Source organism: Dipteris shenzhenensis, chromosome 23, assembly GCF_047967505.1.
Source record: "Dipteris shenzhenensis isolate YYH24624 ecotype China chromosome 23, Dip_SZ_1.0, whole genome shotgun sequence".
Taxonomy (NCBI): domain Eukaryota; kingdom Viridiplantae; phylum Streptophyta; class Polypodiopsida; order Gleicheniales; family Dipteridaceae; genus Dipteris; species Dipteris shenzhenensis.
In genome coordinates this window covers 8,859,561-8,880,784 of record NC_141618.1, presented here as the reverse complement: position 1 = coordinate 8,880,784, position 21,224 = coordinate 8,859,561, and the positions used below count along the sequence as shown (strand labels likewise).

Genomic DNA, 21,224 nt, shown 5'->3' with positions numbered 1-21,224 from the left:
AGTGGACTGCCTAGTGTCATAATCACCAGCCCAATCTGAATCACTGTAGGCATGCATCTGCAAGTCACCCCCCCTGGGAAATAGCAAGCCAAAAGACTTCGTGCCCTGCAAATAACGGAAGATGCACTTAACTGCCTGCCAATGCATAGTTTTTGGGTTGTGCATGTACCTGCTCACCTGAGATACTGCAAACTGAATATCAGGTCTAGTGTTGCAGAGATATATGAGGCATCCAACAGCCTGACTGTAAAGTGTGGCATCAACTAATTCTACTGCATCATGCATTGTGAGTTTCAGCCCCGGCTCCATGGGAGTGGCTATGGGCTTACAATCATGCATGTTAAATCTGTCCAAGAGTTTCTGCACATACTTGGTCTGAGACATAACAGTGCCACGTCTCTCATGAGAGAACTGGATCCCCAAATAAAAGTGAAGCAGCCCCAAATCTGACTCCTCTTATAATAGAGGAGGATTTCTAGTTGTATTTGATGATGCTAAGTGTGCTGTCAGAGACAAAGATAATGACTATGCTTTGATGTTGTCTAGCACTTTGTATTGGGGTCTTTTTCAGCTGCTGCTCCTCCTTCTTAGGTACCTCTCGGTCAACCCTGTCCCTCTCTCTGTGTCTAGCCCTTTGCCTGCGGCGCTTGTGGGCCTGTTTGCTTGGTTTCTTTTTCTTTTTAACCTGGTTCTAGTCCCCTTCTGAGGGGGAAGCCCAGGGGGTTTGAGACTCTTGCTGCTCCTGTCTGAGAGGGTGCTCTCTTGCTGCTCCTGTCTGAGAGGGTGCTGGACTCGGACCTGTTGACTCTGCCTGCTCTACAGGGATGGGGAGGGAGGCACTCGGTCGTGGCCACGGGGGCAATCTTTGGCTAAGTGAACCATCAGTATGCAACGGAGACACTGGCTTGGTAACCCAAAAATCTCCACTCGCTGGCAAAGTATACCCCCTTCAAGGGTCTCTAGAAGAATCAACTCAGGGAGGGACTCTGGGCTCTCAACCACCAGTCTGATCATGGGGACCCCGCCATCTGCTACCACTGCTGCGGCCGAATCTGGAGGAGACTCGAGCACAGTGTCAAATGCCCGACCAATGGAGGGGAGGATGGCTTTGTACTCCTTTGGAAACCCTGGGAAGCGGAGCGTAACCGGGAAGCAGGGAACATGATGTGTTGTGTCCATGTTCTCCACTGTAAAGCCATGGTACCAAGGAAAGAGGTACACCAAATGCAGGCCAAGGAGGATGGGGCTCTGCTCCACAAGTGTTAAGGCTGTATCGGGAGAGCTCAGTTGGATGAGGAAGACGCCTCTTCCATAAATGGTGATCTCTTGAATGTGGTCACTCTCTAGTGCCAAACTCACCTGGATCCACTCTCGCATCTGTCGCCTTGTGGGTGTGAGGTCCACAATTCTGCCCACAATCGCCTTGTCCCGGAGGGACTGAACTGCTTGCTGAACCTATTGTTTGTCGGTTGGGGAAAGAAGGACCTTAGCGGCTGTGGGATTCGAGGGTGCTACCATAGAGTCCCTCTGGCCAGACCAAAGGTCACCACCGAGTTCTTCCTCCTCTTGACAAACACAAATGCTCCTGCTGCGGGTGAAGAATGGAAGGAAAAAGGGGGGGATGTGGGGCGAGAGGGGATGGACAAGGCGGGAGGGCGGAGGTGAAGAAAGGAGACGAAGAAAGGAGTGGAGCAGGTGAGACGGAAAAGCAGCGGGGGCGGGTCAGAAAGGGGACGCAAGATGGCGGGAGGAAGGCGGAGGGGAGGAAGCACGGGGGGCGGGAAGGAGGCGGGAGGGGATGAAAAAGGAGGCGGGAGTGAAGGTGTGAAGGAGGTGGGAGGGCGGTGAAGAGAAGGCGAGGGGAGAGGAGGTGGAGTCTGGAAGGGAGGGTGGGACGGAGCGGATGGTGGAAGGGCGAGTAGGCGGGGGGTGGAGTAGATGGCGGAAAGGGAGGTGAAGGCGGAGAGGGATGGAGAGGAGGCAGAAGGGTGGAGCGTCGGAAGGGGGGGCGGAGAGGAGACGGGGAGGAGCGATGGCCGAGGCGGGGGCGAAAGGCCAAGACGAGGGTGGAAGGCGGAGAGGAGGCGGGGCGGAGAGAAGGCTAGGGGCGGAAGGGCGATGGCAGGCGGGCGGCGGGAGTAGTAGTAGGGCTTTGTTTGCAATTTCCCTTAACGCATGTTGCTCCTGCCACCTTTAATCGGATGATGGATAGAATCTTCTGTGAGCGTAAGGCTTTTGTGGGCACTTTCTTTGATGACATGACTGTGTACTCAAAAGATGAGGTAGAGCACAGGAAGCATTTGGCAATTGTGTTTGCAGAACTCATCAAGCATAGGCCGATTGTAAATGCAAAGAAAAGTGAATTCTTTATGTCTGAGATTCACTTTCTGGAGCACATTATCTCAAAGGATGGAATGTGCATGGATCCTGCGAAGATTGAAGCAATTCGCAACTGGCCACAGCTTAAGAATTTGCATGAAGTATGAAGCTTTTTGGGCTTATGCTCGTACTACAGGCGATTTATATGCCATTTTGCTGAAATTTCTGAAATCTTCGTGTGGCCTATGAGACTAGAATTTTGCGGGATGATGAGAGACATCTGGGCATTTATGAGAAGGAATTGCTGGCTGTAATTCATCCCCTTTTTACGCTGAAGCACTAATTGCTTGGGGCCGATTTCACAATGCAGACAGATCATCAATCTTTGAGATATTTCCTCACTCAAACTTAGTTATCTGAGAAGCATATGCGATGGGCCAATTTCTTATCCATATTTCACTTTCAGATAGTGCATATGGGAGGTAAAAAGAATGTGGTGGCCGATGCATTGTTATGGAAGCCTCAGGTTTCCGCAGTAACCATTGCTTACCACAGTGAGTTGGATGCAATGAAGGATCAATATGCTCAGGATGAGGATTTCTCAAGGATTTATGACCAGCTGTCTAATGATCAGCGGCATGACCATTACACTGTCAAAGATGGCTTCATTATGAAGCATGGACGCCTTTGTGTCACAAAGCAGCTAAGGTCAAAGGTTATAATAGAAAGTTATGCTCCACTGTATGCAAGACATAGAGGCATTGATGCTATGGTTAAAGCAGTGGAACACTTTTTCTATTGGCCAGCTTTGAGACGGGATGTGGATGCCTTTATCAGAACATGCATCATGTGCCAGAAGACACCTGGATTGCAGCCATTGCCAATCCCAGATAGACCGTGGGAAAGTATTGCCGTGGATTTTATATTCGATCTTCCTAGGACGCCTATGGGGAATGATGGTCTCTGGACTATTATATGCTGGTTCAGTAAGCAGGCACACTTCATTCCAGTAATGAAGAAAATTACAGCGGATCATATGGCAAAGTTGTTCATGCAGAACATTTTGAAATACCATGGGATGCCTCAGTTTATCGTAAGTGACAAAGATCTGCGCATGACGAGTCTCTTTTGGAGAGGGCTTTTCGAAAATATGGGCGCTACGTTGAGATTTTCATCTTCTTTCCATCCTTAGTTAGATGGGCGGTCCGAAGAGGCTAATTTGACTGCTCTTGATTTGCTGAAATACTATGTGTTTGAGCATAAGACACAATGGGAGCAGTTTCTACCCTTAGTAGAATTTGCTTACAACAATACTGTGCATACTTCCACTGGGAAAGCTCCTTTTGAAATAGTGTGACGAGGCAGGAAAGTTCCACCTATCTTGCATACAAAGGATACGATTTTTGAAGCTGATAGGTATGTTGAAAGCATGGATGTGGCATATAAGAAGGTGAAGCAAGCTCTCTAGAAGACTCATGCAAAGCAAAAGAAGGTAGCTGATTGTCGTTACCGTCGTGAATTGATATTTAATGAAGGTGATTGGGTTCTTTTGCGCTTTGAAAAGGCAAGGCTGAAAAAAAAAGGGCCAAAGACTGGTTGTTTCCCAAACTCAGCATGTTTTATTATGGGCCTTTTCAGGTTTCAGAGAAGCTAAGTGATGTAGCCTACAGGTTGAAGCTACCGGATCATTGGAGGATTCACAATGCTTTCCATGTGAGTCTCTTTAAACCTTTCGAGGGTGATGTGCTAGAGGATATGCGTGATGAGATGCAACCAGAGGTTGAGGAATTGGATGAGATCCTAGTTCTAGAGTAGATTTTGGCACATAAGGAAAGGAAGATCAGGGGTAGAGTTTCCCGCCGCTACTTGGTAAAATTCAGAAATTATTCTCCATCACATGCAAAGTGGTTGGAAGAGGGTGATCTAGCAGATACACCTCTGTTATTACAGCTCTATCTAGATGCTTTTCAGCCGACCTTGGTTGTGGCTCCTTCAGGCTTAGTAGAGCGTAGATTTGGAGCATTGCTTGATGCTCAAGAGAGGGGTAGTACCTCTGTTTCTATGTTACAGATAGGCTCAGATATCTAGAGGTCGCTTGGTGACGTTGTTTGTTTTACCCAAGGTTGATAGAAATGAGAGATAGAGAGCAGGAAGCTAGAGAGAGTGAGCAGAACTCGAATGTGCAATAGAATTGAGTAAGAACCATACAAAAGGGAGATAAGGTTTTGTCTAAGTGACAAACCTTATCCTTCACTAAGCGTAGTTAGTGAACTAATTGTGGTTAGGGAGAAAAACCTCTAAATGAGGGAAAAGTGCCCCTAACCCACTTATTGACTTTACATTGGTCACTGCCTAGAATTTATCAATAATTCTAACATCCCCCTGCAGTGCCAATGTCATGTACAAGGAAATGATCAATCACCAAAAGGCGATAAGTTCAGGGCACTGCGAAATGCCTCAAACTTCTCACGTGGAAGTGCTTTGGTGAAGATGTCTGCAACATTGTCATGTGTTGACACATAGATCATACTGATCTCTCCTGCATGCAACTTCTCTCTAACATAGTGATAGTGAACCTCAATGTGCTTCGTGTGAGCATGAAACACAGGATTCTTTGCAACTGCTATAGCACTCTGACTAATAGTGAGAATCGGAGAAGGACCCTCCATTGAAAGATGAAGATTAGCAAGCAAACGACGCAGCCAAACACATTCAACTATCGCTCTGAAAGCTGCCCTGTACTCAGCTTCACATGAGGAAGTAGCCACAGTAAATTGCTTCTTGCTCAGCCAAGAAATGCAAGCTTTGACCAAAAAGAAACAATTACCACTTGTGGACTGCCTAGTGTCATAATAATCTCCAGCCCAATTTGAATCACTGTAAGCATTCATCTGTAAGTCACCCCCCCTGGGAAACATCAAGCCATAGGACTTTGTGCCTTGCAAGTAATGGAAGATGCGTTTTACAGCCTGCCAATGTGTTGTCTTTGGGCTGTGCATATACCTGCTCACCTGAGATACTGCAAACTGAAGATCGGGCCGTGTATTGTACAGATATATGAGGCATCCAACCGCCTGACTGTAGAGTGTGGCATCTACAAATTCTCTTGCATCGTACATTGTAAGCCTCGGCCTTGGCTCCATGGGAGTAGCTATAGGCTTGCAATCTTGCATCCTGAATCTATCGAAGAGTTTTTGAACATATTTGGATTGAGACATAATGATACCACGTCTCGCTTGAATGAATTGGATCCCCAAATAATAATGTAACATGCCCAAATCTGACATGTCAAAAGTGGCTCTCAATTCAGCCTTGAAATCTGCAATTTTATCACCATTTGGCCCTGTGAGCAGTAGGTCATCTACATAAAGAATGATGACCAAGATTTCCCCCCCATTCTTCTTGATGTAGAGGGTGCTTTCAGTTGGACTATTGCTGAAAACCTTGCTGGACAGAAAGGCATCTATCTTTGCATACCAAGCACGGGAGCTTGTTTCAGCCCATATAAAGCTTTATTCAGCTTGCATACCTTACGTGCATCATTTGATACCGCAAAGCTTGGAGGTGGCTTGAATCTCTTGCCTGACAACTTCATCCACACCCTGAGGTGGTACTAAATCAGCCGGTGGCTGAATCTGGACATGTGGATCTGGAGGAGGTTGCTGTAAATTCTGAGTTTCAGCGGGGGAACCAAATGCTATAGGAAGCATCCCCTCAAACACATCATCTGAAGAAGCTGGAATCTGAAATTCAGCATGTGTATGTGCTGAATTTTCAGAGAATATAACATCTCTACTAACAAAAATCTTGCATGTAGCAGGATTGTAGAGACGATAGCCTTTTCTTTGTGAACTATATCCCACAAAAATGCATTTGAGTGCCTTATCTGACAACGTCTAAACTCCATAGGCACGTGGGCATATGCAACACAACCAAAAACTCTGAAATGGTCCACTGAAGGCTTTCTCCTATGCCATGCCTCATAGGGAGTGATTGTCTTCAAAGCCTTTGTAGGAGCCCGATTCAAAATATAGTTGGCACACATGAGGCCTTCAAGCCAAAACCTGTGAGGCAACTTCTTACTTGTGAGCATGCATCTATCCATCTCCATAAGAGTGCGATTCTTTCGCTCAGCTTTGCCATTTCTGTTGAGGTGTAAGCCTCATTGTAAGCTGATGCGTGATACCTTTCTCCTTCAAAAATGCCTCAAATTCATGAGACATATACTCTCCCCCTCGATCTGTGCGAAGTGTCTGCACCTTGAGTCCTGTCTCATTCTCAACCATAGCCACAAAGTGTTTGAAATGCCTAAATACTTCTGATTCTGCCTTGAGACCATAAACCCAAGTGTAATTGGTGAAGTCATCTATGAATGCAACAAAATAGAGATAACCCCCAAAAGCAGGTGTCCTCATGGGACCGCAGACATCACTATGAATAAGTTGTAATTTTTGTGTAGCTTTCACTGCACCATCCTTCTTGAAAGGAAGTCTATGCATCTTGCCAAGGATGCAACCTTCACATACATGAGGAGGAGGCAACTCCAAAGGAGGCAATGCATCAACCATATCATGCCTCTGAAGTGTCATTAAGCTGCCATAGTGTCATGTGCACGGATCGGTATCTGACGTGTACTGGGTACACAGAACTAGCTCAGGTTAGCCTGGGGAGGCTTAGAGCTAGGCAGGCTTGATTCTCGGGTTGAGTGGCAAGGGTACGAACTATTTATAGGTCTTCGCTATTTTTGGCGCCGGGGCCCGAGTCTATAAAAGAGGCCCAGGGGGTTCAGTTCTCAGTGTGCAGTTGGGAGCAAGTCTCGTTCCCAGGTGCTAGGTCTGATCCTGGATTGTGTCGTGGACGCGCGCCTGCATCTTAGCGTAGCCCAAGGCCCAGTGGCAGATCCAGGGCTTCACAGCACCACCTGGTGGTATGGGACACCAGGCTGGTTGGGATCTGATTGGGAGTTCGTGCCAGTAGCTCAGCTCGTGGCTCGGGGGGATATCTTCTGATTCGGGATCACATCCCGTAGATGTCACGGTTGGGTGGTGAGTGTGGTTATTTTGCAGATCAGGGGTTTCAGGAGTGATGGGATGTGTCAGTTGGTATCAGAGCCAGCTCCTGAGGTAGGAACTTCTGATGCAAGAAATTTGACGGATTTCTCTTCCAGGTATGCCCTAAAATTCGAGATTACCTGCTGCGTTTTTTGCTGACTACCTGGGGTAGAAGGGGTGAAGAAATATCTGGGAAAGGAAGAAGAAGAGGAGTGAAATAGAATCGAAAATTCTGAAGGCTACATAGAGAAGTCTGAGGGAGGAGAAGGAGAGCAGAAAGGAAGGAGAGTAGGGCAGGAAATTTACAGCCAGGGAGTAGAGGATGTGGGGTGTAGGAAGGGGCGCAGTAGGCGAGGCAGTAGCGACAGGACAGCCTGTGCAATAGGCTGTCCACAGCCAGCGCAATAGGCTGTCCACAGCCTGCGCAACAGGCTGCGAACAGCCTGCGTTGAGGGCTGCGTGCAGCCTGCGCAGGTGGAAGGTGCTTTTTTGCGAAAAAAAGCACCCCTCCAAAGTTGGAGGGGCTCAGGTGCTTTTTTCGCAAAAGCACCCCTCCAAAGCTGGAGGGGCTCAGCCTTCTTTGGAAGCCTAGCTTCCAAATCGGGCAGCCCTGCACCCTATATAGATGGGGGGCTGGGTGCTAGACAATCCACCAGCAGCCCAAGATTCGAGACGTCACCTCGAGATCTGTGCCAGCCAGCCTCGCCCTTCAGCAGCGCCCTGTTCGAGCAGTTTCCCTGCATCCGCCTTGCCTGCGTCAGCCCTGCACAGCTCCCAAAATTTCCGTACCAGTCCGTACAGTTACAGCGACAGCCGTACAGCCTGTACGGACTGTTTCGCCAGCTCTTGTACCTGCTGCTGCTCCGTACAGCGCCTGCGCCAGCTTCTGCAGCCACCGTACGGACTGCGTCAGCAGCCGTACAGGCCACGTCAGCAGTCCGTACAGCCTCTATTGTTGACTGCGCATCCGGTTGCAGATTCGAGGAGGCACCAGGGCTCGTGGTCTTCCAGATTTCAGCATCTTTTCTGTCAGATTTATCTGGGACGGTTTTCTTCTACTCCATCTCCCTCCGTGCTCCGTTTCAGTTATTTATTTCTCTCCATTTGTAATCGAATCAGTATTCAGCCATGTCTGATGCTCCGAATCCCGAGTTCACTATGGGGGAGCAGGAATTAGACTACACTCCAGTGGGAGAGGATGACCAGGGTCTCTATGACGACCTGATCACTAAGAAAGCCTTCAGTGAGTTCACGACTGCTCTGGATGGTAAATTTGAGCAGGTCAACGCTAATCAATCGGGGTTGACACAGCAACTCCAAGGGATACAAGCTACTTTGACTCTTCTGGCTAGCACGGTACAGGCACTCACGCATGTGGATGCCATGGCTTCCGTGCTAGGCCCGAATATCACTCCGGATCCCTTTCCAGGTGACCAGAAATCAAGAACAAAGGAGGTGGTTGACACTTGGTTGCACAAGTGGCAAGTACACTTCCAATTTCACCCCTATCCAGACGAGAAAAAGATTCAGCTAGCAGCAGGGTTTATGTCAGGTAAAGCCTTGCTTTGGTGGAAAGAACTTCAGCCTAAGCCTGACACTTGGACAGAATTTGAGGGTATCTTCAGGAAGGAGTTCCTGAAGAAGGAAGATGACTATGATATCGTCGGCAAGCTCAAAGCCCTCGATATGTCAAAATTGAATTTAACTTTTGAAGTCTATCTTCAAAGATTTAGGGATCTGCAAACCAGGGCCACCAAAATGGATCCTGTAACCTTGTTAGGTTTTTTCGTGGATGGTTTGCCAGACTCCTATAAGTTACAGATTAAGAATAACAAGTGCACAACATTGCAGGAGGCCATGACATATGCGCGCATATATGATGATACCATGGCCGGAACCAAGGCAACCACAGTTACCGAGACCAGCGGAAAGAACAAACGCAAGTTCTTTCAGCATGCAACTGGTATTGGGGAGACGAAGTCTACGGACAACGCCTCCAGGAAAAGCTTAACTCCTGCGAAGAATGGTAAGGCCCGTTTCCTTCGCACTCTCAGGCTCAAGAAAGAGGGCCGGTGTTTTTATTGCGAGGAGCGGGGCCACACGAAGAATGAGTGTCCTAAGCGGAAGAACCAGAAATTGGTGCTAGGACCGAAGCTCCAGGCAGGTCCACGTACCGCAGCCAAGGGAGCCAACCAGGTTACGATGACAGGTATTTCAGTAAATGTCATTACCTGCCCCCTTTCTTGCAATTGTACCTTTAATACTTCGTTGTTTGGTTCCCATGATCTTTTCCGAGTTTATGGAGAAGTTAGGGACCAACAGGTTCACATTCTCTTTGATCCGGGCAGCTCTCACAATTTTGTTAATTACAAATTTGTGCAGAAGATGGGGCTGTCCACAGTACCTAGCGACCACACCTACGAGGTGCAGCTTCCAGCCGGGAAGCAGTTTTGGGATCGCAAGGTTGAAGCGCTTCCCATCCGGATTCAAGCCTACACGGGAGCTCTCACATGTTATGTTATGCATCTAGAGCATGTAGACTTGCTGATCGGGATAGAGTGGTTTAAAACCCACAATATCCAGATCGGATGGACAGCGCATACGCTTTCTTTTGAAGACAAAGGCACCCAATTTTGTATTCAGTGTGATAAGATTACCCCTTCTCAGGGGCCTATTGTATCTGCGATGCAGCTTCGGAATATATTGAACACTTCTCATTATGATGTTTATCAGTGTGTTTTGATTCCACTTTCTTCATTTATTGTCTCGGTAATTAACAAAAATGAATTAAGTGTGTTTGAACACCGAGAATTGAGAACGTTGTTAGATAATTTTAAGGACGTATTCCCAGCTCAACTGCCGGAAGGGTTACCTCCAGAAAGGGTAGTAGATCATCGCATAGACTTAGTCCCAGGGGCTCAACCTATCAGTGTACCACCGTATAGGATGAGCCAGGTAGAGGAGGATGAGTTAGCTATCCAGCTTCAGGATTACCTGAATATGGGCTATATCCGCCCAAGTAAATCTCCTTGGGGTGCACCTGTCCTCTTACGAAAGAAGAAGGATTCTTCCTGGAGGATGTGTATAGATAAATAAAGTTACAATTAAGAACCGCTATCCTTTACCTCGTTCTGATGATTTGATAGACCGTTTGGCCGGAGCGAAGTATTTCACAAAGATTGACTTGCGTACGGGTTATCATCAAATCCGTATCTATGCTAAACACATAGATAGGACCGCATTCCGGACTAGGTATGGTCATTACGAGTTCCTCGTATTACCTTTTGGTTTGACCAATGCTCCTGCTACTTTTCAGCAGATGATGAATGATTTGTTCAGAGATTATCTGGGCAAATTTGTTGTCGTGTTCTTAGATGATATCTTGGTATATAGTAAAACGCTTGAGGATCATATAGGACACCTTCGGGTTGTCTTACTTGTTCTAAGACAGCATAAGCTTTATGCCAAGATGAGTAAATGTGACTTCTTTATGAAGGAGATCATTTACTTAGGACACAAGATTTCTTCTGAAGGTATTAGCATTGATCTGGATCGTATCCAGAAGGTTTTAGATTGGCCTATACCTCAGACTGTGAAACAACTTCGCTCTTTCCTTGGATTTACGGTATTCTTCGAAAGTCAGTGCGTGATTATTCACATATCACGGTACCCTTGACCAACATATTGAAAGGTCGTGGACGCAGGTCTACTCAACCGATCCCTTGGAATGATGCAATGAACAAGGCTTTTGAAACCTTGAAGTTATCTATCAAGGAAGCACCCGTTCTTGCATTACCCGATCCTACCCGGCCTTATGTTTTAGAGGCCGATGCGAGTGATTATGCGATTGGGGCAGCTCTATTCCAAGAAGGTAGACCTGTAGCTTTTGAGAGTAAGAAGCTAGACGACACTCAGTATCGTTGGCCCACACTCGAGAAGGAACTTTATGCGGTAGTGTATGCTCTCAAGGTTTGGAGACACTACTTGTATGGTTCAAAGTTCCTTGTATTGACTGATCACCAGTCAATTAAGTATGTGTGTGATGGATCAGACTTGAGAGGAAGGAAAGCCAGATGGGCAGAGTTAATGCAGGATTTTGATTTCGAAATACGTTATCGTAAGGGTTCGTTGAATAGTGTGGCGGATGCCTTAAGTCGAGTTAAGTTTGTAAATGCTTTGTCATTTACGGAAATATCCTCAGACCTATTTCAATCCTTGAGAGGGCTATACGCAACTGATAGTCATTTCAGTTCTTATTGGCAGAAAGTCCAGGATGGGAATTCCATGGTTGACCAGGACTCAGGGATTGTGCCACCTAGGATACAGGCGGCGGGAGGTCAGTGGATGATTAGGAACGGCTTGCTGTTCCGGAATGAAAAGATTTGTGTGCCTGATGTTCTGGACCTAAAATCCAAGATTCTCTGGGAGTGTCATGATGCTCCTAGTGCGGGACATCCAGGTATACATCGGACTCTGTCTCTTGTGAAGCATACCTTTTATTGGCCTAAGATGCGTGCATTCGTAGAGAACTATGTGGTAGGTTGCCGAGTTTGTCAGGTTACTAAGGCTGAACGCCTTAGAAGCGCGGGCTTATTACAGCCATTACAGATTCCAGGTAATAAATGGGAGAGTATTTCCATGGATTTTATTACTGGTTTGCCTCGTACGCGCAAGGGTCATGACTCTATTTGGGTCATAGTCGACCGTTTGACAAAAATGGCTAGATTCTTACCTACAAGAACAACTATTTCAGCTGTTCAGTTAGCTCACGAGTTTGTGGACCACTTGTTCAAGCTGTATGGTTTGCCATCTGACATAGTCAGTGACAGGGACTCAAAGTTTACAAGTAACTTTTGGACACTTGTATTTGAGAAGTTAGAAACTACTCTAAGTATGAGTTCCTCAGATCATGCACAATCTGATGGCAGTACAGAAAAGGTCAACCAGTTGGTTGAAGACATGCTTCGGGCATATGTATCTAAGAGACAGTCTTCATGGGAAGATTATCTACCCATGATTGAATTTGCTTATAACAGTGCAAAGCATTCTAGTACAGGTTATAGTCCTTTTATGCTTATGTACGGGTTTCAACCTAAGTCACCAGTTATGGTAGGATTAAAAGGAATTCAAAATGATGCTGCTAAGAACTTCTTGCAAGACATGCAGGAAATGTTGCAGTTTGCCAAGGAATCTATTAGAAGTGCCCAAGATCGGGACAGATTTTATGCTAATAGACATCGTTCACCTAGAGAGTTCTCTGAAGGAACGATGGTATATTTGCGAATTCCTAAGGAATCCAAGAGCCTAAGTACTGGTTTGGTTCCGAAATTATCCCCCAGATACTGTGGCCCATTCAAGGTCATTAAAAGAATTGGACCAGTTGCATATCGACTAGAATTGCCTCCTGATGTTAAAGTACATCCAGTCTTTCATGTCAGTAGACTGAAAGAAGTATTGGGTGCAGATGATCAAATTGTTTCTCCTCATGAGATTATAGAAGTTACAGATTTAACTTTTATTCCTCACGAACCTGAATCTATTCTTGAATTCCGTGAAAGACAGATTCGAAATCGTACTATCACGGAATACAAGATTAAGTGGAAGGATCGTGTTGAGGAGGATGCAACATGGGAGACATTACAAAACCTCCAAAGAACATTTCCCGATTTCTTAGCGAACTCAGGAGTGAGTTCTTAGAGGAGGGGGAGTATGTCATGTGCACGGATCGGTATCTGACGTGTACTGGGTACACAGAACTAGCTCAGGTTAGCCTGGGGAGGCTTAGAGCTAGGCAGGCTTGATTCTCGGGTTGAGTGGCAAGGGTACGAACTATTTATAGGTCTTCGCTATTTTTGGCGCCGGGGCCTGAGTCTATAAAAGAGGCCCAGGGGGTTCAGTTCTCAGTGTGCAGTTGGGAGCAAGTCTCGTTCCCAGGTGCTAGGTCTGATCCTGGATTGTGTCGCGGACGCGCGCCTGCATCTTAGCGTAGCCCAAGGCCCAGTGGCAGATCCAGGGCTTCACAGCGCCACCTGGTGGTATGGGACACCAGGCTGGTTGGGATCTGATTGGGAGTTCGTGCCAGTAGCTCAGCTCGTGGCTCGGGGGGACATCTTCTGATTCGGGATCACATCCCGTAGATGTCACGGTTGGGTGGTGAGCAGCCTGCTCAGTTCTGATGTTGTGTGTGGTTATTTTGCAGATCAGGGGTTTCAGGAGTGATGGGATGTGTCACATAGCTCATGTGCCCATACCTGGCATGCCATAACTCCGCATTTGCATCGCAGCAGTGGGAGTGCTAACTGATTATGCAAGATCGGATCTTTTTTCATATAGATCAAGCTGAAAAAGACCCCGATACAAAGTGCCAGACAACATCAAAGCATAGTCATTCTCTTTTTCTCTGACTGCACACTTGTCATCATAAAAAACAACCTGAAATCCTCCTCTATTGAGTGAAGACATTGAAAGCAAATTCTTTTTTATGTCTAGCACATAAAGAACATCTGAAATTCTGAAATCTGTGCCATCAATGGATGTGAGAATAATGTCTCCCACTCCACATACTGAATAAAAGGATTATTCGCACAAGTCATCTTCTTTTCGGTGGATGGAGGATGTAGAGATACAAACATACTCTTCTTGGAAGTGATGTGCTTTGAAGCACCACTGTCAAAATACCAAGTATGAAGTGTCTCATCAACACTAAGAGAGCATGCATCCTTTGAAGGATCATAACTGCAAGTCAAGTAAGCATATGGGTCATCATCATTAGTGGCTGTAGCATCTGAACTACCCACTGAAAAATCTGAAGTGCAAGATAGAAAGGCATAGTGCTCTTCCCCATCATGAGAATGTGGAGCTGATGCATCTGACACAGCCATACTGGAATCCCTTTCCTTCTCTTTGGCTATGCGCTTCTTGCATTCTCCAATATAATGACGTGGCTTCTTGCAATAATGATAGATGCCCTTCTTTTTCTGCTTATTTGTATCACCCTTTTCCTTATAACAGGGCTGTCCTGAATCAGCTTTATGCTGATTTGTGGGCTGATTGGCTTGTGGCTTTTGCTGCCCTTTACCCTTGGGCTTGAACTTGGAGAGCATAGCATGCTCGCCAGCCCGGGTTGCCATATTTCTGCGAGTCTGCTCCTCTTGCAACAGAAGTCCTACTAACTCGTGAAAAGAGAGGACTCAATGACAAATTCAGCGAGGTTTGGAAACCGAGATAGGACTCAGGAAGAGAGTTCAGAGTGGGGGTGATCATCTCTGAATCCGGAATGACTTCATCAATATTCAACAATTGTTCCCTCAAGTCCTGAAGCTTTGTGAGGTGAGAATTCATGGAATCTCCCTCCTCCATATGCGTATGGGAAAGTTCTCGCTTCAGAAAGGAAACCCTGGTATCATTTCTTGCTGCAAACATACTCTCTAGTATCTCCCAAGCTGCCATGGATGTCTTGCATGACCGAATATGAGGTATAATGAATCTCTTGACAGAAAGAGAAATTACTGAAAGAGCTTGTGCATCTCTAGAGTCCCATCTTTTTTGCTTTGCTGTGGGAGCTCCTGGAGTGGCTGCTCCAACGACTTGTGCTGCATTTGCACCTCTACCCCTACCTCCAGCTGTAGGAGTGACAGTAGCTGGTCTTGCTTCATCTCCATTGACATAATCCCAAAGATATCTGCCAACCAGATATTGTGAACCATGAAACTCCACAAGGAGTAGTTGGCGCCATCCAACTTATCCTCCTGTGTGAGAACTCCGAACACCTCATTGGGGTTGTTCTGAGCCATTTTCACCATATAATCTCAAAAAATACAGCAAACTGACCAAGTAAAATCCTTTCCTGGGATGTAAAATGCACAAGTGAAATCTGCAAAGAGAAATCTGTCCACAATGACAAATATTGTCACAGCCTATCAAAGGCTCAAAATGCACTTCAATTATCTTGCAAATGCTCTCCAATGTCACTCAAAATGAGTCCAAAATTGCATGCAACAGTCCTAAAATGCTTGTACACTGCCAAATTGCATCAGAATGCCAAAAGCCCCAATTTCTTCAGGGAAATTGCATCCAGAAGAGGGCAAATTGCCTGAAAGCCCCAAAAATGCAAGAAATTGCAGCGTAAAGCAAAAAGCCCTAAATTTTTGCAAGAAATTGCAACTCAAAAAGGGGCAAATTGATTGAAAGCCCCAATTTGCAATTTATATGCAAAAGAACCAAATTCTACTGCCAATGTGTGCAAATGAGCACACCCACAATCTCAAAATGCACCTGCTTGAATCCACAACCAAACAATGGCTCAAAATGCACTAGAGTAAAATATCTGCAAAATTTCCCAAATGCTCAAATGTGACTCAAACTGAGTCCAAAAAGCTTGCAAAGCTCCCAAATTGCTCTTCTACTGCAAAATTGCAATCCAATTGCAAAAGCCCCAATTTCTCGCCATCTGCCTGCAATACTTGTCCAAGAATGCACAGAAGCCTCCAATTTTTGTTCCAAAAAATGCAATGTGCCTACAAAAGATTGTCTGCTACCAAAATAGAGGTACCTGTACCTTGAGTTTGCTGCTGGATGTACGGACATCAGCTCAAATTCCTAGACAAACAGCCTGTACACTGTGTATGGACTGTACGGAAATGCTTAGAGGTACAGATGTGGGTCGCAAAATTTCGAGGCAGGTATAGGTCGCACGTGCGGTTTGAGCTGTTCGGCATGTATGGCATAGGTGTATGAAGAATGTACGGTCAGCGTCAGTTGTATGGACTGGTAGTGCGCGTGCAAACTAAAGAGCTGTATGGATATAGGTATGGCACCGCACGTGTGGCTGTATGGACAGCATGGCTCTTCGTTGCAAGCTGTACGGCGTCGTACGCTTGTACGGATGGAGTGTCGTACGGACAGATAGGCGTATGTTGTACGGGCTACGTACAAATGGGAACCTGCAAGTGTACGGACGATTACAACGATGCTTGTACGGCTGATGGCATCGTGAGCAAGTACGGAATCCGTACTATAGTACGGTCTGATATCAAATGATAGAAATGAGAGAGAGAGAGAGCAGGAAGTCAGAGAGAGTGAGCAGAACGTCGAATGTGCAATAGAATTGAGTAAGAACCATACAAAAGGGGGATAAGGTTTTGTCTAAGTGACAAACCTTATCCTTCACTAACCGTAGATAGTGGACTAATTGTGGTTAGGGAAAAAAACCTCTAAATGAGGGAAAAGTGCCCCTAACCCACTTATTGACTTTACATTGGTCACTGCCTAGAAGTTATCAATAATTCTAACAGAGGTATTGCTTGCTGACAGTACATCAGATGCCTTGGGACTTCTATGATCAGTGCAGTAGTCACTATGAGTGGGTTATTGCAGTTTATATGGATTTCTATCCTAGGTTCCGAACAATCATATAATCTGTTTTTCAATGGTAATACATGCTTTTATGATGGTATATTCATATGTATTTCAGTTACTGCATATCCTTGTAACATTCAGATGCAATCGAGGTCACTTGCCATGTTTCAAGAGAGGGGTATGTCACGAGGGCGTGAGTTTTGATGCTCACATGTGGCCTCGACCCCAGTAATGACCACGGTAATCAAATGGCGAGGTCACAGGATGTGGGTGTGCAAGTTCCCCCTAGGCAATTGTGCCTTGGGGGCAACTGAAAGGTTTAGGGCCAAAAAGGGGCCCAAAAACCTTAGCCTTTTCAAGTTGGTAATTGGTAGGCTTTTAAAAAAGACCCCACTAGAGGGGACCTAGGAGCAAATGAAGCCCTTGGGGGCAACCCAAGGCATGGGCTGTCACGTGGCAAGCCCATGTAGACCCTTTTGGTAAGGAAGCCTTGGAAGGCCTTGGAGGAAAAACGATGGTAGGAGCTGGCTGGCCGATGGGCATATGGGGTGACGGGTTTCTCTTGGAGAAGGAGCAGGAAGAAGGATCACGTACGAAAAGAAAGGCACATGCAGATTGTCACGCGGGTAGGCAAAGAGGCTACGTGATCGAAGGCGCTGCTGGCTGTGAGTACCCGGAGCAGGAATAGCCATCGTACGACTGCGAAACGTGCATTGTGGACAGGCGCTTGCAGCTGGGGAGGGCTTGTGGCCCCCGAAATCTATACGGAACAGTAAACAGGACGGTACGAAATATTTTTTGGTTGCTGCAGGTACGGGACTGTATGTACGACTGCATAGAAGGCTGTATGAATGCAGGGCTGGCAGGGTAGCTCAGTTGTTGTACGGTTTGGGAACGGGCAGCTGTTGATGCTGGTTACGTGTTCGAGATGTTGACAAGTAGAGCTTGGTCACCTTACGATTGACCATTGGTTCTAGGCTTATGCTCAAGAGGGCCCAGTGTGGGATTGCTGGCAACAAGTCAAGGCTTAGTACAAGCCATGCAGAACAGTGTTGAATGCTCACGAATTGGCATTTGAGTTGTAACCTGTTTTTTCAAGAGACTTGCTTGGCAGAGTGGTCACAGTGAATGCTTGCAGATATGGTTTATGCTTCTGAGCATCGGGGGCAGCTCAGTTATGCTTTCACCCATTGTTTGGGTATCCTAGTGGATTGGTGAACTGTTGTGTTTGGGGAGTGTGTGGCCTTGCTTGGTCTGTAAATAATGGCTCCCATGTTAAAATGCAGGTGTTTGCACTGAGTATGGATGCTTGTGGTCAGATGGGTGTGATAGCAGAGCCCCGCAGGGCTAATGTGTTGTGATACTGATGCTTTGAGTGAGGGAAGAGCATTGAATGCGCGTGAGTTGGTACTGATTGTGTAAACTCTTTGTGGCACTCTTCAATTGATAAAGAAATACCGAAAGGAGCGCCAAGGCTTTGGGGCTAGTCTGTGTCTTTGTATTTGAGCAGGAGTGCTCTAGCTCCCCCTATCTGTCTTTGGAGTGTTTGCTGAGTATTTGATTGTGAAGGCTTTTGTTTAGTTAGTGTTCTACCACCCTCTTGTTGGCCTTTAGGTTGGTTTCACCACCCAACTATGACGTCCGTGAGAAAAGGACTTGAGAATTGGGACGTCCTATTAGAGGCACAAGTTGAGCTATTGGCACATCTCCCAACCAGTTCCCAAGCACTTAGTGTCCCATACCATTAGGTGGTGCCTAAGGGCCTTGGAATAGTTGCTGGGTCTTGGGCTACACTAGGAAGCATGCGTGCGTCCGTGACACAATGCAGGATCCAGATCGGCAAGGAAGAACTAGACCTTCTTTAACTTGCACTACTGATGGACTCTTTATATAGGCTCGAGCCTAATACGATGGGCTTTTTATATAGGCTCGAGCCTGATACGCCAAAATAAGCGAAAATCCTAATTCGTAACCCTAATCCATCTGTCCCCTTGCAACTCAACTAGAGAATCGCCTCCCTAGCCACAAGCCTGGGCAGGCTTCCCGAACTAGTCTTGTGCGTCTAAAGCGCACGTAAGATACAGTCCATGCACATGACATACCATTTCGCATAGCACCCTTTATTAGCTATGTTCTATCAAATTGTGATGTTTCTTTCAAACCTTGTCTTGTTTAGAGGCCTCTTCTGTTTCTCCTTTCTTTTGTTACAAAGCATGTTCTAATTTACCTCACATCACTTGCATGTTTGATAATTTAGTAGAAGTGTATGCTTATGAGGCATTGATTTTGTCTTTTTTATATTTTTTGGGTGGGAAATTTCAGAGGGCAGAATCATGTGAGGCAGCGAAGGTCTAAAAGTTATCGTTCTCTGAAGCAAAAACTCTCGGTTATTCCAGTAAGTAGGAAACAAGACTTTGATGTCAGTGTCTACAAACAAAAATTGCACTGATTGTGATGTGAAAGAACCTGCTTTAATTTTGAGAGAAGAAGCAAACATTTTTGGATGTTGGTAATTCATCACTTCTAGCGTTTTTGGAACTTTTGCAGAGTCTAAAGAGTGAGATTCACCATTTATCCAGTCAGGTGATTGAGTTAACAAAGATTATTGATCAGCTAAGGACAAGGCTTGCTTCTTTTGATCTGGATGCCAAGCTAGATACAGGTGCTCATCCCTACATGTGTGATGTGATCCTTCTTATAGGAATTGATATTAGTGATGGGGTGATGGGGATATTATAGTATTATCCACTGCTGAATAGGCAAATAAAAGATGAATGGAAAAACACTCTCAAAATAAATTAAGTATGTAGGCCATAGGCATGTGGAAGGGAGAGTGTGAGAGAGCACACACACACACACAAGCAGAACAAGCAACAAGAAGTGTGGGGATAAAAGGTATGTGTGTACCTCCCCTAGCACACAATGAAGCTTTTATATGAAAGGATAAGGTTACAACACTAAGTACGGTGTACTTAGTGTACTTAACAAATAAAGTACTAAGTGTACTTAACTGTACTTGGGTGGCCATAGAGCCTTTACCCCAACAACCTCCCACTTAAAGGCAATATGTCCTCAAGTAAAAATAAATGAGGCTCAACCTATACCCATCAACTGTCGGCAATGTGCAAACCGCTCTACAGGCAAGCCTTTTGTCAACAGATCTGCTGGATTATCATCTGTGTGAATCTTGACAAGCTGAATCAGCTTATCATCTATCACTTCCCTGATGAAGTGATACTTCACATCAATGTGCTTTGTCTTTGCATGAAAGACAGGATTGTGTGCCAACTGAATAGCACTCTGACTGTCACAATGCGACAATGGAATATCATCTGTAATGCCCAAATCTCCCACTAGCCGAGATAACCATAAGGCCTCTTTGCATGCCTCTGTGGCTGCAATATATTCAGCTTCTGTAGTAGACAAGGCTATGCACTGTTGCATCCTTGACATCCATGACACTGCACCTCCAGTGAATGTATAAACATAACCGGTAGTAGATTTCCGGTTATCGGGATGACCAGCAAAATCTGAATCCACATAACCATGCACCTTTGCATCTCTCTTACCAAAGCATATGCACAACTCCTGTGTGCCCTTCAGGTATTTCATGATACCTTTCACTGCATTCCAATGCTTCTTGCCTGGATTTGCCATATATCTGCTAACCACTCCCACTGCAAACACAATATCAGGTTTGGTAGCAACCATGGCATACATGAGACTGCCACAAGCTGAAGCATACGGAATCTTGGCCATTTCAGCTTTATCAGCATCTGAGTGTGGGCTGTCCATTGCACTGAGTTTCACATACGGAGGCAATGGAGAACTAAGGGTCTTCCCCCCCTCCATATGAAACCTGTGCAATACTTTGCCAATATATTCGGTCTGAGACAAATACAACAAACGCTGTCCCCTGTCTCTCCGTATCCGCATTCCCAGTATGTGATTTGCATCACCAAGGTCCTTCATATCAAAGGCCTCATGCAATCCTTTTTTAAGGTCATCAAGCTCCTTACGAGCTTTACCAGCAATAAGCATGTCATCCACATATAAAATGAGAATGATTAAGCTGCCATTTGCAGCCCTTTTGGTATATAAGCAGTGATCGTCATCACTTCTCCTGAAACCTTGGGACTTCATGAAAGTATCAAATTTCTTATACCATTCCCTTGGTGCCTGTTTCAGCCCGTAAAGGCTCTTTTTAAGCTTGCATACAAGTGACTCCTTGCCCTTGACTGCAAATCCTTCTGGCTGTTGCATGTAGATCTCCTCATGAAGATCACCGTGAAGAAAGGCTGTCTTCACATCCATTTGGCATAATTCCAAATTCTCACATGCAACCAAAGCAAGTACAATCCTGAGTGTGGTCATCTTAACCACTGGAGAAAAGATCTCATCAAAATCAACACCATACTCCTGCTTAAAGCCCTTGGCAACCAACCTGGCTTTATACCTTGGCTTAGCTCCAAGTGTGACTTTCAATCTATACACCCA

General features: G+C 45.8%; 1 protein-coding gene across 2 annotated transcripts in view; it reads left to right on the top strand.

Annotated features, from left to right (window-relative positions):
• Positions 1–21,224, top strand: part of LOC147886954 (uncharacterized) — a 78,866-nt gene that overhangs the window by 15,869 nt on the left and 41,773 nt on the right. For both annotated transcript variants that reach the window (XM_087394612.1, XM_087394611.1), the window contains exons 3-4: positions 19,050–19,122; positions 19,275–19,389. In XM_087394612.1, the coding sequence (XP_087250738.1) occupies positions 19,050–19,122; positions 19,275–19,389 (188 nt within the window). The remainder of the gene's footprint in view (positions 1–19,049; positions 19,123–19,274; positions 19,390–21,224) is intronic.